This window comes from Corvus moneduloides, chromosome 13, assembly GCF_009650955.1.
Source record: "Corvus moneduloides isolate bCorMon1 chromosome 13, bCorMon1.pri, whole genome shotgun sequence".
In the NCBI taxonomy this organism is placed as follows: domain Eukaryota; kingdom Metazoa; phylum Chordata; class Aves; order Passeriformes; family Corvidae; genus Corvus; species Corvus moneduloides.
The window spans coordinates 10,818,938-10,845,207 of NC_045488.1; the positions used below are offsets into that span (position 1 = coordinate 10,818,938).

At 38.0% G+C, this 26,270-nt stretch overlaps 1 protein-coding gene across 7 annotated transcripts in view; it reads right to left on the reverse strand.

Moving 5' to 3' along the window:
- Positions 1-141: 141 nt before the first annotated feature.
- DENND4A (DENN domain containing 4A) overlaps positions 142-26,270 on the reverse strand; it is a 49,221-nt gene continuing 23,092 nt past the window's right edge. For 6 of the 7 annotated variants that reach the window (XM_032123075.1, XM_032123076.1, XM_032123072.1 and 3 more), the window contains 25 exons: positions 26,078-26,136; positions 25,288-25,432; positions 24,560-24,735; positions 23,984-24,084; positions 22,255-22,473; positions 21,863-22,008; positions 18,659-18,792; positions 17,675-17,810; positions 16,957-17,163; positions 16,748-16,876; positions 16,331-16,475; positions 14,349-14,474; positions 12,740-12,880; positions 10,802-11,895; positions 9,807-10,017; positions 8,951-9,045; positions 7,981-8,156; positions 7,702-7,848; positions 7,040-7,250; positions 6,542-6,796; positions 5,913-6,030; positions 5,732-5,758; positions 5,084-5,246; positions 4,092-4,156; positions 142-3,867 (listed from right to left, as the gene is read on the reverse strand). In XM_032123075.1, coding sequence (XP_031978966.1) covers positions 3,731-3,867; positions 4,092-4,156; positions 5,084-5,246; positions 5,732-5,758; positions 5,913-6,030; positions 6,542-6,796; positions 7,040-7,250; positions 7,702-7,848; positions 7,981-8,156; positions 8,951-9,045; positions 9,807-10,017; positions 10,802-11,895; positions 12,740-12,880; positions 14,349-14,474; positions 16,331-16,475; positions 16,748-16,876; positions 16,957-17,163; positions 17,675-17,810; positions 18,659-18,792; positions 21,863-22,008; positions 22,255-22,473; positions 23,984-24,084; positions 24,560-24,735; positions 25,288-25,432; positions 26,078-26,136 — 4,563 coding nt within the window. In that variant the 3' untranslated portion in view covers positions 142-3,730. The remainder of the gene's footprint in view (positions 3,868-4,091; positions 4,157-5,083; positions 5,247-5,731; positions 5,759-5,912; positions 6,031-6,541; positions 6,797-7,039; positions 7,251-7,701; positions 7,849-7,980; positions 8,157-8,950; positions 9,046-9,806; positions 10,018-10,801; positions 11,896-12,739; positions 12,881-14,348; positions 14,475-16,330; positions 16,476-16,747; positions 16,877-16,956; positions 17,164-17,674; positions 17,811-18,658; positions 18,793-21,862; positions 22,009-22,254; positions 22,474-23,983; positions 24,085-24,559; positions 24,736-25,287; positions 25,433-26,077; positions 26,137-26,270) is intronic. The other variant, XM_032123077.1, reaches the window with a different exon arrangement.

Genomic DNA, 26,270 nt, shown 5'->3' on the forward strand with positions numbered 1-26,270 from the left:
TCTACATAGACAAGATGAAAAAATGCCACTGACAACAAACCCGAGAGGTTTATTGTTAACACCTCATGGGAGCACACAACATGGTTAAGAGTTGCAGACATTTCTGTCACTCTAATCCATCTAGTAATGAAAATAACCAGAAAGATTTTAAGCTTTTTATTGACTCACTGTAAAACTTCTTTTTTTGGATGAGACAGAAAAAAACCTTAACATTGGGAACATCGACTTTGCATATTTTAAAGGAACTACAAACCAAAGCAAACATCCAACATATTGGTTTTTGGTAAATAAAATTTAAACATTACATATTTACAAATCTACAACCATTCATTTAAAAAGTGCTGCTTGCAGACTAACAAAGTACCATTTTTAAATCCCAGTGAGATAATATCCAGAAATACCCCTCTCTATTATTATTATTTGCACCTCCCATTTGTTACACAAAGATTTTACATGCAGGAATTTTCTCTTTCTTGGGATACAAATCATTTAATTTGCCAGTGGAAGTCAAATTCATCAGGCTGTAACTGTACCAACAGCAAACCTTCTCAAATGGGACACAGCAGTGTCAGAGAAACAGCACAGTTTCTATTCACATTTCAGTATTTCATCTCCAATAATTATTCCAGTGGAACCATAAGTAAAGCAAAATATATATTGCACTGCAAATCTAAAACCTTTATTTAAGGTTTTGGACATAAGCACTATTTAGTACACAAAAGGAGCAAATTCAGTTCATACAAAATTTTAAATTGAAAATATGTCTCAAATATTTTATTTATTCATCTTTGTGATATTGGAAAATATAGTCCAATTGCTTTTCTAATAAAGGACAGGGAGATTTGAAAACTGTTTCAACACTGAATCGTATGACACTTAAAAATTATGACCTCAGGATACGTTTGGAACATTATGACTTGAATGAGGAAAATTTCTCACTTATAGTATGTTGTTATTCCAACTCTATTTTTATATATTTCTACAGTGGACTGACTTGCAACAGACTTTATAAAACAATTCATTAAGTATAATGATTTCACTTGATGAGCTATTACATGATATAGTAATTTAAAAGCACACCCAAATTAACATCAGCAATGCTTCAGGAGTGCCACGCTGGGGATGCAAGAACAGAGGGATTGTGTGAAGGCTGCACAGACAATCCTGTTCCCAGTGCAGTATCCACTACCTGATAGTACTGGGGGGATATTGGAAAGAAGTAAAACTTATTGGGTTTATAAGTCTGGAGGCAGTTGGAAGTCCTTACAAGGAGGCTGGGACTAGATGGAGGAAGGGCCACGTGTGACAGTGCTGCCCCCACATCAGCACTAACATGCGCCGTGTCCTGGACTGGGGACTGGGCTCGGCGCTTCGGCCACCCTGGAATCAGAGTGAGAAGCTGGGTCATAGCTCAGCCCCTCTAATGCCCCACAGCAGCTCTGGAAAAAGCACTTGCTCTCTCTCCTTTCATGGCTTGAAGGTCCTATAGGACAGTGGCTGCCCCAGTAGCAAATGGGAAACAGAACTGCAGGGAGTTGGGAACATGACCCTCCCCATGGCACACCCAGCTGTGAGCTTAAATACAGCAACTACTGGAGGCAAGATTTCCATGGTAATGCAGCATTCCTACTGTACAGAGCAGAGCAGCGATGCACACTAAGGGGTACTTACAGGGAATGTGTTCAAAAATAGCCTGTTTACTTCACAATAGTTCGGAGGAATGAAGAGGGTATGTCTACCATGTACCTGGGTGAGAAAAGGAGCTCCATTTCATGCACAAGGGATACTGTACAAGTGTGGCAGTACAAAAGAGCATCACAAATCATTAAAATAAATTAAATGTGAAAGATGTTGTAAGTGTAGCATTGCTAGCTCCACCTCAGGTGGGGGGATACTTTCAAAAAGGTCAGCTACATAATTAGCAGCACGTTAGAGAAGAGGCATTACCCGATGGAAGCTGTATCCAAGACTACATCCTGCAATTATTGTTAGCACATACCTGCAGCTCTACACATTTTAAATTCTTCCTTCTTAGGGCAGCATCTGCTTACAACTTTACAGAGGTCTGGGAGGAGGTTACAGAGCTTCATAGCAGCATTACTTTTCATTTAAGCCTCTAAGGCTCATTCTATTTCACTTAATAAAGTAAATGTGAGCTTTAAAGTTTATCACCTTTCTGCCTAACTAAATATTGCTGATTTATTATATTTGCAAACTAAAGATGTTTTAAAAACACCTACTGGTAGGCAGACTGCAATACAAAATATAATGTAACAGTTGAATATTTGGAAGTATTATAACAGCAACAACTAAAAGAAATTAGAATTGGAAAATCATTAAGATTACTTAAAGCTATCTGTTAAAGCATGATTTAATTTGTTTAGGGTGTTTTATACAGTTCGATGTCTGTTTTCCCACCTCCATGCAAGACTTCTGATATTTTCCCTGTAGCCTACCTTCTGGTGAGGAGTTGCTATGTGACTGAGAGCACAGAACATTTTTCATATGTCTAGAACACGAAAACATGAGGCAAAAGCCATGACTCCACCACAAGGACATATAGCAGTTTTCTTCAGAGAAAAAAAAAAGTTGTTTTGCAAACAACTGTGAAATACAGACTGAACATTCCAAGTATATTTAGCTAAGCACAATATTCCCCAATAAGTTACATTCCCTATAATTCCCTGTAGCAAGTTTGCTGGATGTACTTGAGTTAGAAGCTTTGGATTGGCATTATGTGGTATTGTACTGAGAGTGTTTCAAACAAAACCACAGAGACTCTGAGCACTGTGTGTTTATGGAGAACTCAATGCAGACTGGCATTTGCTCCATGTCCCATCTGGAATGAGGCCACACTAACAAATGCCAACAGCTGAGATGGGCTGATTCCATAACATAATCCATAGGACTCTTCAATATGCTTTCCCTTTCCTAGGGAGTGGGGAGGGAAGGGAACACGAGAGGAAGAAGAGATTTCTACAGAAGTGTTTCACAGAGACATCAGTGTGTTCATTAGAGTTTTGCAAAATTTACCATACCTTCCTTCTGATTGCTGTGGTAACACATTTTCCAAGTGCGCATGAGAGAAATCCTGGATCTCGAGTACTGTCTAGGTGAAGGTTAACGTTTTCTATTCTGCTTTAAAAACAAATCACTCTCCAAAAAGTAACTGGACAAGTTACTATAAATAGCAGTATACTGCAAAAAAAAATAAGCACTGTATTGCTTCTGCAGCAAGTTCATTTAAAATTCACTCCAGTAATTTAAAAAAATTAAAAAAATATCAACTTACTATAAACAATTTAAAATATGTATAATACAATTTTGTATGCTCTTCATAACATCATGAATATTCTATGTAAACAATAGATTCTGAAGAATTTCCTTCGCTCACATTAGTTTCAGTGCATTGTTTCTGTCCACCTGTTACTTAATTTTTTTTTAAGGGAGCTGTAATATGTTGTCCCAAGTCAGAGAACTGATTTTGTTTAGAACCTGCCTCTCCACACACCGATTTGCAGAAAGGACAAGGGACAGGGAAATAATATTTGGCCCATTTTGCCCTCTGTCCATCTCCACAACCGTAGCCAGGCCGAATTTCCCGAGGCCTCCTGCCACAGTCCATCGTACGCACGTTCCTGAGCACTGAAGACTGAGATGTTCCTTGTGACTGAAGTGGTTATTTTACACAGAGATACGCCATAGATATCACCTCTGTAGCCAGGTATATTTAAAGATATGGTTCTCCAAAAATCTTTCTGCATTCCATCACTCCAGTGCTTGGTGGTCTATCGCAGTTATGAGTGTTCTTCACTTGATTAGCGGTGAGACGATCATAGGCCATTTTGTACTCTCTGTCAAAAGCATCTGCAGGAAGGGAAAAAACAACTTTAGATATCGAGCTCAAAAACACCACCCAAATGCCAGGACAGCTGCATTTATCAGCAGAAAATATCTGTAAAGTCCTTTTTATTTGGCACTTACCAGAGTGGCACATATCTAATCTAGAGAATTTTTTTTTCTGGAAGCTGAACAACTAAGTTTGCATGAATTCATCATCTGTGCTCATTTAAATAGTTGACAGAACTCACCTATATCAATGTTATCTCTTCCCAGGGCAACAAGAGAAAGAAACAGTATTTCTCTGTAAAGGCTCCTGAAATGGTAAGAAGCTCAGTCAGTTTACATACTGCACTGATCCACCACAAAACAACCTCTATTAAAAAAAGGATTGAAGCATTTAAAGATAACTTATTGTTAAAAAGATGCATTTTGAATATAATTCCTGATTGTACCTCCAAAATATTGTCATTTCTGAGCTCTGGAGAATGCCCTGGATTCCCCATATATGGACATCACCCATGGTAGGTCCCCTGGAAGTTGCACCAAGTGCACGCAGAGAGAAACATGCACTTAAGCACTCAACCGAATTCCACCAGATTTAACCAGGCAAGGAATTTGCTATTCTGCATTTTCACATTAGCTTGAAAAAGCAGGCAGACAAGCAAATAAACACCTCGTCAATGCTCCAGCTGTTGACAAGACTGTTGTATATCCTAGTATTAATCAGTAAATCCAGGCAAGAAATGAAAATTCATAGGAATTAATGTTCACTAATTCCACTGCTAATGGAAAAAAATCTCCTTCCTAAATATGAGACAACCTTTCTTTGGTCCTTTTCTGTCCTCTACTGAAGACTTAAAAATAAACCCCAAATATACCCATACACCCTAGAAACAAGTGTAGGGTTTTATTTTAAAACACCTAGTAATATATAAACAACATTAAACAACAAAATATACACACATATACCCCACTCCCTGCTTCCCATGGTTCAGAGGTAAGAAAAAGAGGTGGCTGTAAAGGAGAGGGGAAAGGGAAAAAGTAAAAAGAAAAAAAATGGACAAACTAAGTTTGTGAAAGTTACCAGAAAAAAAAAACAACTTACCAGAGTGATAAATTTGAGAACACTGGTGGAAAACAGTGCTTTTTTCTTTACAAAACACACTAGGAAAATATAATTCACATAAATAACCTGATTATTGCCCAACACTGCTCCAGTTAGGCACATTGGTGGTCTTACCTCTGTCTTTTAATATGTGGCCACTTGTTGAGCCTCTCCAATATCTGACTCATTGGTCCATACACATCATTCATCTTAATGCTTTTCACCATACTCCTCAAGAGCTCCTGGTTAAAGGAGTCATCATCTTTTTGCAATAACTGGACCATTGGGTACTTCTGGGCTGAAAAACATTAGAAAGGCTGTAAGAATAAATAGATTCTCTGTGTAGCAAGTACAGAGTTATTAAAAAAAGGTGGAAGGCTACAGAAACCAAAAATATTGACATGTATGTAGTGAACAAAACATCAAGTAAAAAAATTTTCAATGTAGAACACAAAAAGCACATAAGAAAACTCAACAGATGCAATGGGCCATGAGCTATTTTCAGGTGTGTGATCCAACACCAGCAACAAAACTCTGAGTAAGCAAATTCTAAAAATAAGAACATGAGCCAAGTGGATGAATGGCATCAATGAAATGTATTGCCCTTTCATTCCACCCTTCCCAAAGAAGAAGCCGCCACTGGCAATGCCAGTCAGTGATTTGATACAGAAATGCTGGAAAACTAAAAATTGTTCAAGCAGTTTACTGCTAGGCACAGAACCAACCTCCCCCCCAAAACAAGTCACCCAAACTGAGAATAGCAACACCAAACTTAACACTCACTCTCAAACAAAAGAGTGCGATTTTGACCTGCAAGACAAAAAGCAGTATGATCAAAAATCAGTATTGTAGCTTGTGTGAACTATCCACAAAGACATCTTTTCTCAACATACATGCTTCAGTTGCTCAAAATGAAAATTGTTCTTAAAAAATGCCACCAAAATCCACAAGAAACAAAACTTACTCTGAGCATTCCACAAAATATACAGAGGCTGCCTCGGATCCTGATGCAATTTCATATTGTCCCATAGCATCTGAATAAGAACATATTTACTGTCCTCTGACATACAGTTCCGTGGAATCTGAACAGCGGAAAGCACACAAAGATATTTTATTATGAAGTCATGACAAAGGAGTTCTGTATTTAACATATATCTTCACATCTCTAGGCCTTATGGTAAAAAGCTTTGCTATTAAAACCACAGAAAGCTAAATCTGAACGGGATTGCCAGTGACACGGCAAATGAGTGTTTTGCCTATTTTCTACAGTCCTAAAATCTAAACTTCCTCCTTCTACTGCTTAGCTACTCAAATAGCAACAAAACTAACTGGAAGCTTATCCTCCTTGAAACTGAGGATCACAAATTACAGTGTGACAAGTAAGAGCTAAACACCGGCCCCCCACAAGCACTGCTGAGCACACATTCCAGAGTTTTGAATATTTTCCTTCAGATGACACATTCTTTATCAATTCAGGACTGGGCTCAGCATAGTGCAAGACACATTTCTAAGAGTTACTGAACCATCTAATGATTTCCTATATGGGAAAACAACCATTTCTCCTATGTGAGTGTTTCCTATCTGATTCCATACCTTGGAGTTCTTATTGCAGTGCTCAGAAGAAAGTATTAATCCTGGTAAGTTGCTGGGCAAGTCCAAGCGCCTGAAATACCACACCAAATTCCAGAACACAATGGGATGATGATCTACAAAGTCTGCCACCGTTATTGCATGATCCCCTTCATTTTCAAGTAAGCTTTCAAGCTCTTTCCATACCACAAGAGGACTGAGGTAAGGAACTGTAATAGGATCAGGACTAGGCAAGCGCCATTCCAGGCCCAAGGAATCCTGCAGTAAGAAAGAAAAAATGCCATTAGTTGTAACTAATGTAATGAATGTAACTGTCTTTACAAGGTCTTATAAATGCTTTTCTTCTCTACGACACACCAACATCTAAAAGCTGCAACTAGCATTAGTTTAAGTAATACAACCTAGCATTTACTGTAATTTAGGAAGGTTAATGCTGTTACACATTTCTCTAATCTATGGCACACATGAAAAAATGACTTTTAAGGTAGAAAAACTACACACTGTTGGTCCTTGCAAAGTAGCAGGCAGGCTACCAGTAGGAATGATATGGCTGATCTTCTGGTTTTCCTTCTCATCTTCTTCCAAAGGACCAAAAGTACTGATGCTCCTTGCTACAGGGTGACTTGTACATTCTGACCCAGAAGTGTTTTGTCTTCGTCCTGAGGGGATCTGGATACTTCTGGCATAAACATTGTCATGCTGCTTAGATTTGCTAGAGGAGAGGAAAAAAAGAAGAAAAAAGAATCTCAGCTTTTTGTTTTACTCTGAGTGCTCCAACATGTACACAGACAGACAGAAATAACCTGGAAATAATGGACCTGACAGTTTGAATTCTGCCTTGTCAGCCACCACACTCATTCATGTTACAGTGCAAGTTTTATTCCCCCTTGCACTGATGATGAACACAAACGTCCTCAAAAGAGTTCATAAAACTTGCAGAATTACAAATGCCAACATGAATTTGTATATTAGGGATGAAATGGTGCATATCAGGCAGAGAAAGCATGATGTGGCCAGCTGAGAGATGAGGGAGAGGCAGCAGAGAGATCCTCTCTCAAATCAATTTATCCTCTTCAAAAAATTTAAATTTATTTCAGTTGATTAAAATACAGGCATATCCATGGAGAAGCTGAGGAATTTCTAGGCAGGAAATGCACATCTACCTATTTGAATTGATATCCTCTTGGACAGACATCAGGGATGTAGTAAGGCCAACAGCGCCTGTGGTGTTACAGGACTTCCCGCTCTGATTGCAAAAAAGGGATGGGAACTGCATATTTTCTGTAGAAGGGCTGGACTTCAGAAAATACCTGCAGGGAAAGCAGAAGCTTAACATTATCCGAAAAAAAAAACCAAACCCAAAAAAACCCCAAATCCCAAACAAAAAGCACTTCCCAATGACGAGCATTCAAAATTGAGGAAAATTCCAGTATTGTTATTACCGCCCAGGCCGCCGCAGATCTCGGATTTCTATGCTTAAAAAAGGCAGAAATAAATTGCCACAGAAGGGACACGTGGTATTGAGATTTGAATCGTCTGCTGTCCAGCCTGCCATGATTTCTTCATCATGAACCAAACAGTCGCAAGTCCGACACCGAGAACAGCTCGAGATGAGGACCTGCACAGAGCAGGAACAGAATCCACTAGAACATGTTCTCAAAGCTACTTTTCTTTCACAGAGCACTTAAAACTGCAGCCAAAATCTTTGCCCTTTGATGAATATTCCTCCCCCCTTGCATACAAGTTCATCCTGTTATTGCTTATCAGATTAAAACCAGCCAGTTATTAAATAACATTTCTATTAACAATAACACGTTATTTGTAATCTGCAAGCATAAAAGTACAAGACTATTTATGCAGCTACATAAACTATGATTAGAACTTAAACACACTTCTGTGGTGACTGTCAGTATTGTAGAAATGGGAAAAAAAGATGCAAATGAACAGTCATTAACCTAAATCCAGGGTGGGGGGTAAGGGGAGGGAGAAAAGCAAAGAAAATAATGAAGAGCCACCCAAACCAGCCTAACAGTGAAAAGAAAAATGATCTTACTAGAAGTTGCACCAAGAAATAGGTAGTTCTCTTTTCTGTGTTTCTAAACATACAGTGCTGCTTAAGACTTGGTATTTTCACTTTGAACAAATTTATCTCCACAAGAGATTTAGATGCCTGAATTCAATTGCATCCAATAGTAAACTCTTGAGAACTGAAGCTTTAAGGACCAAAAGATGTGACTGAAATAAAGACCTTTCTAGAGCAGGATTTGAAATTAAATCCACTTTGTGACAGAAATCTCTATCTTTCAGTGTATTAGTTTTAAGCTTTCAGCTTTACCAGAGATACAGATATTATTCATATTTAAAGACATGTGCTCCTAGTCCATTGATTAAAATCAGTAAATCATCCTGTACCTCCATGGCATAGTTCTGGAACACGCTGGTACTGCTTGTGCTGCAGGAAGATACCAACTCTGATTTGTCAGGTAAAGGGAACTTGGAAAGTGAACCTGTTAACAGAAGAAACCCAAAGTACTAGTTATTCCAAAAATGCATTTTTAGCACTCTGTCTTTCTGCTCAAACAATACTGCAGTTATAAAATGTGTGATGGAAGGTGCAACAAATGAGATACACTGGTTCAGAACTGTGGAGTGTGAGGCTGCCATCTGCCCAGCACCAACCAAGGCAAAAATAAAAGCTACCAACAAACAATTTCCATATGTTCAGTTTTCTTTGCTAACAACAGTTGGTAGCTTGAAAACAAATTTTAAGCAATTCATAGCCACATTTTCTGTGTGGACAAAAACTAGGGAAGGACAAGAGGTGCTGTTTGTACCCCACAATGACATCAGAAACTGATACAACAGTCATGACCAATTATCCAGCACACATTAGGAAAAAAACCCTACGAAGTCTGTCTGATAATCAGCTTCAACAGTGGCTTATAGAAAATTGTAACAGATTTTAAAAAAGTACTTTTACTACTTTTAGAAAATAGAACCGGACCAATGAAGTTACCATTACAATGTTTCTATAGATGTTTTCTGGAGCTGTACAACTTACACAAATAAGGTGTTTACATGAATACTCAAGGACTCAAAGGGTTTCCTATTTGAGTAAGAGTTTTCAGGTAGTAAAAGAACTTTACTTCTTCCACAAAAAGGACTAATGACTAGGATGATCCTAAGCTGATAATTATGAAAGAACAACTTTTCAAACTAGAATGTTTTTGTTCAGAGTGATGAATACCATGCAAAAGCTGTCTCTTACCACACTGGTCAAATTGTTTAGCTGAGCTATCATGGGAAGCTGAGCTTTCCAGGCTTGTCTTGCTGATGCTAATTCCCTTAATTTCTGATGTGGTGTTCTCCTGAGGAGAAGCACTTTCAAAATCATTGCAGACATCTTCATCAGTGAGAGAAGTAGATTCTGAGTCCAGAGCTCCAAGAGATGAAACACTTGCTCTGTCTGAATTTTGATCCTGAGAGAAGAAAAGAAGTTCCAGTAAAAAAATGAAAGGAAAGCAAAAATATTTCTGACAAAAAGGGGAAGCCTTCTTTGTCTCAGTAAATTCAAGGCATGACCCTCCCTCCTTGGAAGATCACAGACCTGTGTTCAGAACTGATGCAAGACAAGGGAAGTCCCACTCTGGGTTAAACAGCTACACCAGGATTCCTTTTTAAAGATTCTCCTAATAAAAATAATTAAGTGAAATCATAACCATTTTAATCCTATAACTTTTTCACCCCATTGCTACAAGAATTATCAGCAGCTGTAGGAATACATTAGGATAGACAAAGCAAGTGTCTCTCTTCATTACCAAGGAGTGGGAACAAAAGTAGTTTTGATTTGAATTGGTAGCAGCAAAGAACGTTCTAACAAATGACCTCAGATCAAAACTAGCTTTAAATTACTTTGGCAAACAATACAACCAGATTTCCCCTTACTCATAAAAGCAATAAAGACTTAAACCCAGTATTTGCTTATTTAAATGTTTCTTCTTTAGGTTAAAAAGGGAAGCCAGAGCAGTCTTTGTTCTGTCAGGACACTTCTGTTCTCCCATTAAATATATTCAGAACCTAAGCTAGACAAATTTTATTCAGGACATTAAAATTAGGATTCTGGTATATCAAACATGATTAAAACAACTTAATGTACATAGTCTACAATGACATAGGTCATGCAAGGGATTCATCACATGAGGGTCAGTAATTAAACCTTTATGAAGTTCTTCCTTAATTGATAGGATCTTAATAAACATTTACCTTTGCAGATGCAGCATACATTGCAAATTTGGAGTACCACTTGCTTGCTTTCTCTGCAACCCCTTTTCCAGCAGAGAACATGCTGCTTTTCAGAACATCAAACTTGGGAGTTAACAGTGTGTCCAAGTTGAACGATGGTGATGACACGAGTGTCAATGCACTGGTTGTGTCCTGGGGCTGCTCCTTGGCTGGGCTGTTTGGGGAATAAGCTGGGGAAGACCAAAGCCTGTCCCTTGGCCTTTCTTCATTTTTTGCATGGTAGCTCTTGGATTTGGTAAGACTGGGTGGCCTTGGGGAGTTTGGGGGAAGGCTGGACCTCCTACAAGGCTGGATAATGGTTGGGCTCCTTTTATTAGCATTTCTGTCATCAAAGGGTTTTTGCAACTCAATGCTCGGGGCACGACTGGACAAAGGGCTGCTCATGTTGTTCATGTACATGACTATCTCTTCAGCTAAGTCTCTTCTTGCAGATGGAGTAGAAACACTTCTATCATCATCCTCCTCCTCATCCTCTTTCTGCTGTTCTGTCTCAGCAACCAGCAGAGACAATGGATCAAATCCAGTTTCAACATCTGTCTTTTCAACTGGCTTTACCGGAAAGCTGCTCTTTCTTTGCAACCTTCTTGATTTTTCACTGGAAGTTTTCACTGCTGTAGGTGTTTCAGGTTCTGCATCCAGGTCTTCCAGATCAAAGATAACAGGAGACTCTGTTTTATCTGTAAAACTGCAATCAAAAGCTGCATCTTCATCGCTGGACTCTTTCTCCAGGCTTTCTCTCTTAGACCCTAAAGAGGAAGTTCTGATATTAAGAGTTTTTGGCCGTATGCTTTTCTGTAATGCACTAGATAGAATTTTGGCATCAGCTCCCAGTTTTTCAACAATTTCTCCAGGGTTTGCTTCCTGGTTGATTCTGTTTATCATGAGTCCCACTAAGCCATCTCCACTCAGATTCCGGTTCCTGCTTTCCCACGGAATCTCCCTTAAGTCAGCTTCCACTGCACTTTTATGTCTCCTTCTTAAGGATTTATTTTTTATAACTTCTGCTTCATTGGCATCCTCAAAAGATGATGTAAACAGTAATCCTACAGAACTCTCTGAAAAACAGATGGAACAAGGTGCTTTATTTGTTGCTATACAAGTAAACTAAACAAAAGTACAAAAGAATGCAAATTTGTCTCATCTTTCAAGCATTTTACAACACAGATGGAATTCACTGTGTTCTGCTAGAGGCTGAAATGTTGAGCTGACCATGGTCATAACTTTTAGGAAGGGACAGACAATAAAACACTTAAAAGGGAGTAAAATCATACACCTCCAGAGCACTTTGAGAGACACCATCAAGAAAAGTCTCAGCTGTATTTACTTTCCTCTTTTTACAAGGTTTGAAAGCAAAGCATAGCACAAGTATCCAGGGAATGGAAAAACCCCACCACTTTCTAACTTAATGAATTAAAAACAGAGCTAATAAGGGGGATTATTGTCAGAGAAATCTCCATTGTATGCAGACTTTGAAGTACACGACAATACTTCAAGCATAGCTGACAGTATTATAATAACCAGATCTGAAATTACTAAAGACGCATGAAAATGTCTGAAAGTGTCTTTTAAATCCCACTGCATAGAAACCCCTTGTCCATCCTGAAGGAATTAATTAGTTGCTGGAGATTATAAGAAAAAACCCAAGATTTTGGTGTTTTGTAAGCAGATGTTAACTACAGCAAAAAAATAGAACAAACAAGAAAAAATCTGGAAATGCAGAATATTCCCATGCATCTTCCTGACACAGCATATGCTGACTCCAACCTAAATGCCCTCCCCCACATTTCAGCAGCCACTGCTATTACAGAAATAAAATACTGTAAGTTTAGTGGACAACAGAACTTAGGAACACTACTTAGAGTGCATTAGTAACTATATATATTTTTTCCCTCCACTCACCCCTGCTCCCTTCTGCCACAGTACTGTCAACAGTGCCATTGAGCCGCACGATGCTGGAAGTGGCTTTGTCATTCCTGGAGTTCTGGTAATTCAGTTTAGGCAGGCAGTCCCCACTCCCTTTTGTGCTCTCCACTTCGGACACTGCAGACAGAAGAAGAGAGCTTTGTAGAATCTGAGGAACTCCCCTTAAATCTCAAGTCCCCATTACCTACTGGACACCTCACACAGGATTAAGTGACATCAGGTAGTACCCACCCCAGGCTACACCGGCTGACATCTGCCTGGGCAGAGGTTTTCACTATGGATATTCAACTCCCAGCATTACTTTTGGAACTGGAAGTTCCATAAGCTTCTTTACACAGAGCCCAAAAATCATTCCAAAATATATGGTGGTTGTGAAGATTAAGACCATCCTTGTTCACTTGCATAGAAGAGGTGTAAGAGCATTTTCTCCTGCCTTTGCAAGAGCTCAGCTTCACATCAATCTCACTTCCCCCAGGACTACACAGGAGAAATGAAGTAAATGTGAATATTCACATTCAACTCTTTCAGATATGAAATAAAAATTCCATTGCAGGTGAGTACCCAAAATAGAGAATTACTTCTCTAAGGGATTTCAGGCAACTTTAATATTATCAAGTTGTTTTCAAAACTGCAAAATGTTTTAGCACATCATATTATTATAGAGAGCCACAAATGTCAGAATTAATAAATCAGGCAGAATTCACGTTTTCTGCATCCTTAAAAGTTTTATTAAACCTAAATAACTTGTCTGTAATCTTACATATATGTTCTTATGATCACAGATAAGACAACTTTTCAAGCAAATTGAAGAAAAAAATATTAGTGCTAGAAGGAAGATCGTGGCGAAAACACTGAAGCAACTTACCTAACTGCATATTTTCTCAGACTTTTATGTTACTTGACAAAGGGATAGTTAACTCATATAGTAGGAGAAAGCCCACTGAAAAATTTAAACAATTATATTACTAGGGGAACATTTACTAAGAAGGGTATTTTCCATGAATATACATGGGAATCTGTAGTACTTCAGCAATTTTGCTACACAATCTGATCTTCTATGTTCTTGCATGAAGCCGATGCTGCTTGACTGCACTTGAGGGAATCAAGAGCAGCAGATGCAAAACCTGAAGAAAAAAAAAGCCTTCCCATTTTGATGCATCTCCCAAACTTTGAGAATTCCAAGGAGCTGGGTAATTTAGACCTCTCAGACTTGCATAATTTCAGCTGTTCTCCTCTTACAGGATTTATAAAGAAACCAGACTGGTAGAAAAGGCTTTTCTGTAGATTATGCCTATGAGGCAATTTCATTTTTTCAAAAGACAAAAACATTAGGCTATAATTATCATTAAGTCTTTATGCTACCATTATCACTTATTTGAAACAGGAGAGAAAAAAAGACTGTAATTTTCAAAGTGAAACCATCAGACATCCAGAAAATTTCATTTAGAAAAAGAACTTTAGGCAGTGGCATAAACTGGCATTATCTCACACACTCACTGTGAGGAATCAGCTGTCCCACTTAGCTTTTGCTGAAATCCTTATTTATCCCAAATGAACCAGATATCTGTATTCACAAGATACATACGAGAACTGGAGTCACTCTCTCTCTTGTCCTCCTTTTGTTCTTGGATGTCTTGAAGACAAGTTTTGCCTTGCTTGGCTTCTTCTTTGAGTGATGTGTTATTGCCAGTGTCTGAAAGTCCCCCTATCACTGCAGGGCAACATCAGAATAAAGACAATTATGGTGTTTAATAGTGTGACATTGTTCAGGGGAATAAATTGAATATCAACAGTAATTCAAAGGCCTCTTATCAAGAACATTCCAATTAACAGTGAACATTTTACCACCAAAAAAAAAAAAAAGAGAAAAAGGATTGGCTTCTTATAGCATAAACACTGAAGTCATGTTTTAGAGGATGAAATTAAACGGGTAATGAGCAACATTTCTTTTAAAATATTGAACTAAAGCACTGTTTGATTCTGCTGCCTGGTTTATTTGATCAAAATGTCACATCTTTTCAAGAGCTCTAAGAGGCATGTAAACATGGTTTCATTTTAGTGTCATATGTTTCTCAGAGGTAATGCATGTGATTCTCGTGGCTTCACTCTAGAAAGTAAAAAAATTGAAACAAGGCAGTAGCAAGCATGAGTTTGTCTGCAAAATTAGATTAAAATAGAAATAACCAACATCATCCCAAAAACCCCTGCAAACATTCAAGCCACTTATCTGGTCATTCTCAAGCCAAAACACTGACCAGGTGTAATTAATAGAGTCTCTCTCCAGACTCAACAGAGTCCAACATAATTCAAAGTTTTCCCTCTTTTCCCTACAGATGCTGCACTGAACAGCTACAGACAGGGTAAAAACCTTGCTGCTATGGTAAAGGTAAGAAAATAATCTGGAATTTATGGGAGAGTTTTTTTGATTTCCTGAGTCAGCACACATTCTAGCTATGAGATTTCATGCAAACTAATCTTGAAAAATCAGATGATGTCAAAAGCAAATACTATTAATTATATAAGTGACAGTTATTTCATTAAGAACTAATTACACTTCCTTAGTTTACATGGTCTGAGTTGCAAACAGCATTTTGCTCTTGTACAGTGCTTTGCATAGCTGGTTTTCAATAAAGTGGTTTATCAGGAAGTTCAGCTTCATGAAGAACAGGCAGAAATAAAGCAAAAGTGTTCAAGGTCATCCATAAGGTTAATGATAGAGCCAGAAGTAGGACTGGAGTCTCTGGGGTCTAGGAGAAGTCATCTAGCCATAAGGCCATCATATCTGTTCTGTTTGTCAGGGCAAAGATTTATTTGTACACATTTAGAATCACAGAACAGCCCTGGTGGGAAGGGCTTTGAAAGTTGAGTCAGATGACCTACATACATTTATAAAAGTATGTTGTAAAGGTCTTCCAAGGTCCACATGAACTAAACTAACTACATTGCTGCTACTTTACGATGTACTATCGTGCTTTACTACCAGGAAGTTCTAAGTACCATGAACATCAGTACTTTAAAAAAATATCAATTACAGGCATGGCCATATGACCATTTGATGTTCACATTATGTAAGTCTTTACTGAAAAGAAAAAGAAAGAAACCCCATAATTTACAGCCTCACATGTTTTACTTATATTCTAGATAAAAATAAACACGATCAGTGCAGGTGGGTATGCAGAACCTGCAATCAGTACTGCAAACTCAAGGACTAGTTCTAGTTGCCTCTTAGCTAGCATCAAAAAAAAAAGGGGCAAATAAAATAAAGCAAGGCTGGACAAAAGTTTCTGCCAGTTATAAGACTGGTTATTGGATGAACTAGGATAATTATCACAAATTTCAGGTTCATATTTTGTCTCCACTTGTCTTGTGAATAGCTGATACAACAAATGAATAGCAGAGTATTTCAGATTCAAAGGCAATAAAAGATACTGCTTTTCAAAAATTATGCAGTAACTACTGTTTTTTCTTCTTCTAAAACAGTTTTATCAAAATCACAAAAGAAAGATTTTTCAAAGAATTTTCTCATCAGCGTGAACATAAAAAACCAGTAGGATGTGAATACTCTACCAGGAACAGACGTATGTGCAGTGCTTGCTGGTAGCTTTTTCAATGCTTTTTTAAACTGTGCTATTCCTAAGACAACATTTCGTATTTTCATCCAGAGGAAATAGCCACCTCGATTGCTTGAAGGCCAGGTGCTTTCCAAAACAGCCTATTTTGGAAATATCAAAATCAAGTAAAGTCATCTTCAGGAAGAGTCGGGTGTGAAAACTGTTAAAATTTCAAACTGAGTTACACTGGCAGCAATACAGTAGATTTCTAAACCTACAAAACCAAAACCCACAAAATGATTCTGTCTTGTGTTACTTCAACTTACATGAAATTACAGAATCACACCTGAACTGCTTTGTTACTTTTCTCCCTTCTATTTGCCTGGACAAAAATGAATTTTTGTCCCCCCCCTACTCTCTAAAACATACTCACCTTGTTGTAGTAGCCATAGGTGATGGCATTGGGGTCGATGCCAGCCTTCTGCATTTCAAAGAGCACCCTGACTGCCAGCACAGGCTGCCCATACTGCCCACACAGCTGCATGAGGACTCTGTAGCACACCTGCAAACACACACCAGTGAGCCCTGAGCTCCCAACACCTCAAACCCATGCACTCCTTCAGGAATTTGGGGTTATTTTACCTCATCAGGTGGATCTATTTTTTTGGTGTGCATTTTCTGTAGCACATCATAGGCAGTTCTCAGAGCCCTGACTTTGGAGTGGCAGACTTTCACATAGGCAGGGAGGCAGATGAACCAAAGGCCGTAGCAGTGACGGAGCAAACACCTGGACCACATCTGGGGGATGGAGGAGTACTTCTTAGCAATTTTGTGGGCAGATTTAATTTCCTGGAAAGAAACATGGAGATTATTTGTGTGTGTTTGCATCTACATCACACAAAGCTACATGTTAAAAACTGAACATGTACCATCATATCCATGTAAACTGCAACAGTAATATTAACAATATAGTAAAGTGGGAAGAAATATAAAAGCAGTGAGAGTTACACCAAAAACAGTCACTGTGCAATATTCCAGTGCTAAAACCTTGCATTTCTTTAAATCTCTATCACTTTGGAGTCCCTCAAAGCCCTGGGCAGTTAAAAGCAATCAAGAAGAGGATTTGGAAAACTCATGGAGAAGAGTGTGAAGAAAGGGGAAGGGACAGGGACAGCACAGCAAGTAACAACCTGTACAGGGGCCCTTGTAGCATACGGTGCAGGCAAGAAGCACATCCAGAGAACAATTAACACAGTGACAAGGTCAGTGAAGAACTGAAGAACCATCAGACTGCTTTACAGTCAAACTCAAGCTGTCCCCTTCCAAAGCACCTCACACTCCAAGAATAACCTGCAAGTACCTGTTTAGTTCTTCTGAACATTGGTGATGGGCTGTTGGGGCTACTGGCTTTTGAGGACAGTTTGTTATTTGGTGCTGTGAGAAATCCTTCAGGCCGTTCAAACAATTCTAGTTTTAATACTGGAAATCCATTATAGCTGTAAGAGAAATGTCAGTCCTGTAAGTCAGCTCCAAAGCAAATGCATCACATAATGGCAAAGGAAATCAGCTACACACCTGCACCAGAGGCTTCCCAGGAAATAAACACAAAAGCAAACCTTTAAAGACACCAGTGACAAAGTGGCTCACTAATCCCTCAGCATGGTTTCACATGCCTGCACAAACAGTCTCTTAACCTGTTATTCAGGGTAAGCAACTTAAATTGATAAATGTATTTACTGTCATAGCATTTTCTTTAATTAATGTGTCAAATGCATTAGTATTGATTCTATTTAATAAAAAAATAATCTGTGTGGCTTAGTCCCCAGTGAGCATCACATGACTGAGGTTTATGAAAATCAATAGGAAAAACAGCAATCTAAAAGATTAAATCAGATTAGAAATAAAAATATTTCTCAGAATTAATGAAGAAACCAACAAACTCATCTGACATAATTACTAAATTAGTAACACTAGTTTTCAGTGATTCTTTATATGTACTCTCTTTCCAAAGAATATCTGCAGTTTGTATCGTTATCAGTAATAGCAGAGGACAACAGACAGGGTCCATTAATTTCAACTTTAAGCTTAAAAGGTGACAATAGCCAGCACAATGTAATATGATCACTGCAAGCTTTATTAAGTATTATTGCTTCTGTTTACACACACAAAATTAAAGCTTCAAAAGAACTGTCACGACAGCCATTTTACACACACATTTTACTTGAGCAACATGAAGGGACAGGAAAAATCTGTACTTCCTGACTCTCACAAGAACCTAGAAATTAAACTCTACAAGGGCAGCTGTTAGGATTTTGGCTGGCATCCTGTTGTGTCCTTAAGCTACCTGTATTGTAGAGGGTGCTCTTCCCCATTTGGCAGATGAGGGATCTCAGGTGGTGTTATGAAAACTGTGTGCTCACTCTTGTAGGACTCATCCAGCTCTATAAGTCGTGTTTCCCCAGTTTTGTCCATATCTACCTGGAGAAGGAAGTTAAAAGGAAAAGTAGTTACCAGGGGCATTGTGTTTTCTGTTTACAGCTGTATGATCAACAGGACAAAGTCTGCATCAGCATCAAAGAACAGCATCTTAAAAGCAAGGACAGGACACCTTGCCAAGTTGTAATGACAATAATAAGTGTTGCATTGGTTTTGTGAACTTTACCCCAATCCAATAATCAGTGTTTAATGGTATAGTCTGAACTGTCTGTTTTCAGGTAAATATTTTAAGTAGTATGAAGAGATTAATCCTTCTGAACACAACCATTTCTAGAACTATGCTTCCAACTGCAGCAGTAGCTTGAAATTTATTTTTAAATATAAAAATAAGAGCTATTTCCCCCTCTTTTAATCACTGAAAACAATACCAAGCTTTATCAAACTGTCTGGTGCATACAGAAGGTACTACCAGCACCATCTACAATTGCAGTGACTTACACAGCACTTAATGTCTTGATAGTTTGCAGAGACTGCAGAAATACACATGCACTCCAAGAGAATGGAATGTAAATGTGTGATCTTACTGAAGTTAAAGAGGGACAAGCACAGCTTTGTTTTTCTAATTTAAATTACTTAAATGGTTTAAGTGGCAACCAAATGACAGCCAAATGGCAGAATACTTCAAGGAAAGGAATAACAACCTGTGGAACCCAAGAATGCATGTTTTTCATGCATTAAGAGTTTGGCGACAGAGAGTTAATGTATAAAAAGACTGCATAAAACAGTTCTCTCCCTTCAGTGAGGTGCAAATATATCAAGTAGTTTCAGTAAAATTCTTGAATATTTAAAGTTTGATAAACATACAAAGAGGTGTCCTTAATTACACATTTTGCTGCATGAGACAGATGGAAAGCACTAGCAAATTGAACCAGCCAAGTAGCAAGAACATATGGCTCCTGAGAAGCAGCAGTAAACGAAACCTTACTTGCAATTTAAATACTTCTAAGGATGTAAAAACCCCACAGCTATAAGTTTTACCAGTGAAATATAATAAAGCCAGTAGCTTAAATGTGTGTCGAATTGAGGTAATTTTTGAACTCCTGGAAAAATGAAAACTTGTGAGACAACTACACTGTATCTTTCAGTTGACAAAATGGGTAATCAATTACAATCTGCTGCTGCTGTCTAGGACCAAATAACATAGAAGAGATTACTCTACAGCTTAAACTACTCTTACAAATTATTCAAGGCTGGGCTAAGTTGATATTTTATAGATAACTAATTTCACAGTACATAAAATTTGTCTCAAGCCAGTAGTCTATAACTACCCATAAGAAAGCACCTTTCAACTCATGACATCACTCTTTCACACATATCCTGTCAGGTACTGGTTCACCTTATAAAAGATTAAAATATAAATATTGGCTTTATTGGAACAATTCAATTTTGATATCTGGTCTTGGCTACAGCTCTAGTTGGTACAGCAGTCCTTGGTATACTTCAATATATTGACTTTGCATGTGACTGGTAAGAACAGTATCAGAAATAAAGAGAAATCAGGAAGGAGAAGCAGGAAAGAAAAGATGAGGCAAATATATAATTGTTCAAAGAAATCCTACACGGGAACCTGCTCCCTCATGTCAGTGAATATCCAGTTTCACAAGCAATTCTAAAGCCATGGCAAATCCTGAAAACATAGCAGTGCCAGTGCCTCAGTTTGCCCATAGTTATCCCTGGCACAGAAGCAGCTGTCCCAATAATAAGCTTGAATAAAATCCTCCCGCCAGGAATGGAAGTTGGAGAAGTGTAAGTGCATTCTGGAAAATTTAGTCTCACCGAACTGTCATGAGCATTTTTTATAGTGGAAAGAAGCTGTCCAGGGCATCAAGCAGCAAAATACCTGGCACTAGAACAGACAAGTCTCTGTTTCAGCTGTATAAATGGCTACTTAACCTTTCCGAAAAGGTGAAAGCTCCAACAGCTCCACAGATTATGTGCAGTCTCACAGTGACATCAGCAATCTAAGCATGACTTTTTTAAAGAGATGTCTGAGTTCCCAGACAAGATAACTTTAGCTTATGGCATCAACTTCAGCACCCTCATAAACCATTCTATAAAATGAAATGCAACAGATAGAATTCGACACTTACACAGTCATTGCATTCTGAATAAACATCCTATTTAACATCAGCCAGAGAACTAAACTGCAGCACAAAGGAAACCAAGTGCTGCTCAGCAGTTCAGTCACTGGGGTCTCTTTCTGAGTAGGAGAGCTCCTGTTTCATGCACAAACTGGCACATGGCAAAGCAAGCACTACACATTGAAGGGTTTCTAACAGAGCTGTAGGACTGACTCAACATTACAAAAATGTTTGTAATTAACTCGATTTACAACACATGAATACCTGCAAGTCATGCTATAGAACTGGGAAGCAGAGTTTTGAAAACTGCTACTACTAAAATATTGAGACTAGCAAAAGCTATAAAGAGCATTAAATATCATTATACGATCCTTTTATATTTCTCTCAAACTTCACTGTTTTCAGATTTCTTCTCAAAACAGCTCCTTTTAGCTCATCTGCACTTCCACGGGAAAACGAGCCACAAATAGGAACTGTAAACAGCAGTTATCGGCCTTCAATATTAATTCCCATGGAACAAACAGCAGGTGACCTACTTTCCAGGAAATCCCAGACAACTGCACCCTGCTTAAACAGCAGTGTCCCAGAATATACTGGTACAGGTAGCCAGTGACAACTAGGTGTGGAATTTCTTATCATATTCATAGAAATAGGAATGTAAGATTCTGGGTTTCGGTTCAGTCCTCCTTCTTGCACTTCTTACAACAGGCCAGTATTACAGAAATTTACACACATGTGAAAATTAGGACCTCTAATTTGTTCTCCCGATGTTTTACTTACATTCAGAAATCTGAAGCAAAAAATGGAATGAAGCCCCACAAAAAAGGAAAATGGAAGGCTATGATGATGAGAAAATAGGAAAATAAAAGGAAAAACAAACTTGCATTTCAAATACATTCTGGTAGTACATTATCAGATAAGGTGGACAACACCAGAAGTTCAACACCGTATGCACACCAAGACTTGCTTACTTTATCCACACAGTCATCAAAGAAGGCAAGGCTGGCATCCTTGTCACTGACAAAAGAACATTCCTCAATGAAGCGAATGAACATCTGAGTTTTGGTCATCAGGGTGTAGAACTTCTGATGGGAACGGTCTCTGCTTTTGAGGAACCCTGCAAAGTGCAATCAGCAGCATTGTCAGAATGCCTAGAACGGAAAAGCCCTCACCAGAACTCAGTGTAGGTTCTACTTATGTGCAAAAAGCTCTCTGCAATCTTTGCCACTACTGTGCAAATTTGTCTGCATTTATATTTCCCCCATAATTTGCAACACTAACACGCAAATGTTTTTATTCTGTAGATAAAAGAGAATTAAAAATAGTAAATTAATACAAACAAAACAAGTTTATAACTTTTCACCTTGTAGTTCAAACAGAGAACTTGCATCTGTGGCTGTTTCGGAGGGTGCCTCTGTTATTGGCCTGAGATAAGACCTGTAACCTTTTAGGATTGAAGCCATGAAACAGAGAAATGCTTCCTGGATCTCCAAATCTAAGAGATGCAATTTCTTCCCAGAATTAAAATCATAATCATTCATTGCCAATTCCATGAATGCATCTTCTCTTGGTCGCTGTTGCACTGTGAACAAAACAACATTATACGGTTTTACTTTTTTCCCCCCTCAATATTGGTCAAAAATACTTTGTTTATCTTCCTAGATTCAGTGATTACTGAACTCCATTACATTTGGAATAGATTAAAATATACAGAGATTCAATCATGACATATGACAATGGATTCAGCTTGACCTTCTGTACCTCATGTATCTGGGGATAACACCAAAAGAAAGATGTACTGGTCTTGTCAGCACATGTTACTACAGCAACAGAGAACCAGTGTGGACAGAGCTTTAAAAAGCCCTCAAAGGAAGTTTTTGTAAAACCATGTGAAAATTCAGACAAGAGCTGACTAAAGAAACATACTTTCAGGACAAACACATAGATGGGATGTATTTTTTTTGATTGTGCCTTTCATTTCAAAGTGCTCTCAAAAAGTGGACAGTGCACATTAAGTACCTATATACACAGAAAAACACCACTTAGAGGCAAAGTGGAGCCATTAAAACACAGCACTGCAAAATGCTGCTACAGACAAAAAGCTGGTGGGTTTTTTTTAAGATCTAGCAAAACCTGTATTCTTTAATTATGCACTTACATCAACATTTTAAAGCTATCAGAACTCTAGCTAAGACTTCACTGCTAGACCCAGAGTTTGGATACATTCTAATAATGTCTCAGGAAAGTGAAAGGATGGTTTCATCACTGTCTTTCCACATAATATAATTATAGTCAACTTTACCTCGATATCATTTTTAAGCAACCTACTCTGTAAGTAGGTTAATAAATAAGATTTAAGATCACTACCACTCTATTTTTACATATAGAATATAAGGTTTAGAGTTTCTTCTAAAAAAGCCCTCACAGTAAAATATATCAAAATTCTGAAGCATCAGATAATTTTCATCAGCTATACGCTTCTTTGTGCGCCACATCCCAATAAACTTCTGTTTCTGTACATTCTAATCAGGACACAAATTCTTGTGACCTCAATAGCCAGGAATGTGTAAAAAGCCTTTAAAAAAGAAGTGCTTTGTTATAATGAATTTCACTAAAACCACCCCTTATCCATTTTTCTGCTTCTCACATCAAGGTGCAGTATACCTTGCTTAGCAATATTTGAGGATTCTATCAACCACCAATTTTTACTTAGAGATGTTCAGTAATTGTGCCTTACATTTAAACCCCTAATGTTTACAAAATACTTGTTATTTCCATCTTAAATTTTTAAATGAGGTACTATTAGCTTAAGTGTTGAAGTTATTTCAATTTCAATTGCCAAGACATCAGCAAACTTTGAGCAGACTTTGAAGATGAAAAAAAAAGGTCTTTATTAGGTCCTGGCTCCTCTGTCCCAAAAGTCCCCACATAGTTTCTCTAATCTCCAGACTTACAGCACAGATTTTCCCATTCTGTAAAAATAAATGTTTAGTGGAACTGGTAACTTTGGAACACATTTAATTAGCTACATTTATCTGTTTTTGTGGCACACTGTGCCTGGTGTAAATCTTACTATGTTCTTTCCCACTCACATTCTGCCAGTTGCTGATACAAAGTATTTAAAGTGTTCATCAGATTTTTACAAGGTTTCTTTGGTAAGATCTTCCATGCAATAGCTTTCTTGTCTCCAGTTCTGGAAAGGGAAAAAAATAAGTATAAGCATGCACTCAAATGTGTTCAGAGGATGTTCCCTCCCACCAGAGAAAGAGGTTTCACTCCATTAAAACTGGACTGAAAAGGATTGCAAACCAACTAACAAAGTCAAATTTGATTTACTGTGTGGAGATCTGATCAGAGCCATCCAACCAATGCCCTGTATTTCAGGCTGATGATTATACTGCCACACTCATCAGCACTGAAATCAATCCAGTTACAACTCACCAGAGATAGATTAATGGTATTAAACACCTGTCATTGCACTAGCAACCACCACTCATGCCATGTTTTGAGCTCTAATTACTTAAACTGGCATGGACAGAAGGAAAAGAAAATAAAAGAAAAATTAAAAGAAATACCCCTCCAAGTTTTGCCAAAAAGCCAGGTTTTGCCTCTGAAAATAGGAAGCAAAAAAAATTAACAGGGAAGAAAAATTGTTGATAAATACTTACTGAGAAATTGTGTTGGTATCCAGGTCAACACAGCTGACATCAGGTGGGGGGTCATAGAGATCAAAGTATCTGGAATCAATTCCCACTATGAATGGGCACGGGGCACTCAACACATCTGCCAGTGCCAAGGGACAGAGAGGAATATATGGGCAAGGCCAATGGAAGGGAAATATCATCTTGGAAAACATGCAGAGACAAAAACACAGGTTAAACATGTGCAACACAGTCTGTGCAAGAACAAACCACACTTCACTAACTCCAAAATTATTTAACATGGCAGATAGTTATTACTGAAAATCTAGATGTAGATTATTAATTAAAAACTGCACTAATTTCTCTAAAATTCCACAGGAAAAAGCTCTTCAGAATCACAGACTCAACATAGCAGAGGCAGCAAACAGTGCTTAGTGGTGACAGGCAGGGAAAATCATGCATTTAAAATTCCACAGGAACAGATGCAGTGCTAGTTGGGAAAATCAGGAACTCTTTAGTGCGCTGTGATAATCAAAAACGTATTTACAATATTTACACACCAAAAATAAGCAACTGTTACTCTCTTCTGTCTTCACAGGATATCATCAGCAACAGTAATTTTTCTCTCTAGTGATCTTTAATTCTTATTTTTAAGTAGCCTTTAAGCCTAACAGTACTACTATTAATTTTAGATTTTATCTGAGATGCATTCTTTTATTCCTTTTACAGGTGTATGACTAAAAGCTGGTACTTACAGAGACCAATGCCTCTGTCACACTCGTGAGGACAGAAGGTCGCAATGAGTGGATGAGGATTTTATGTTCCGTCACAGCAAACACCAGCAGAGTTACTGCATTTTCAGGTCCTAAATTCTGAAGTAGTGTAGAAAACTTGCCACCACTGTTACAGGACATAAACACACCGGTGAGTTACAAGGGACAATAAAAAAAGAAATGTTCAATAATAAAATAAATGGAAATCTGCAAATCTTTCTTTTAGAGAAGATTACTTGGTAGAATACTTGACACACTTCACTGGCCAGTGAGGAATGGTTACTTCCCAAGAGTAACCCTGATTCCTTGAGACTTGACTCAGTCTAGACTATTTTCAGGACACAGGCATGACAATTTTTCTTTTTGAGAAGCAATTTACAGGGAGACAACATACGTTCTTTTCATCAGCCTCCTGCACAGAGACATGGAAGTTAAGACAGTGACAGAACTCCTTCAACTCCCTTCCAAAACAAAAAACTGAACTATCCTGGGAGCCCTGGGAGGTATCAGCTCATAGAAAGGGGATCTAATAGTCTATATTCCTCCTCAAGACCCACTAAAATTATTAAAAAAAAACCCCAAATACATTGTTAATTAAATGTGTATGCTTGTCAGCATGCAGGTCTAATCACATAAATAAACTTCAGATCCACCAGCTTCCAAAGGCACCAGACAAAGTAAGTTAACTACACAATTGCAACTCAAAATACCAAATCTTTTCCACAACATAAATCAAAATACATCTCACAATGAACAAGATACTGTTACTTGCCTCAGTGGGAGGGGTGATGACACAGGCTGGCTAAGAATCAGGTTATCGTGTGGAGACAGCTGGGAAAAGATTTTAAAATACATTATTCTTATTCTGAACTTTAGATGTATTAGAAATTACACTAATTTATTAGAAATTACAACTATAACAAAGAATACTTAAAAACAACTCAAATTAGGCTGAATCTTGTATA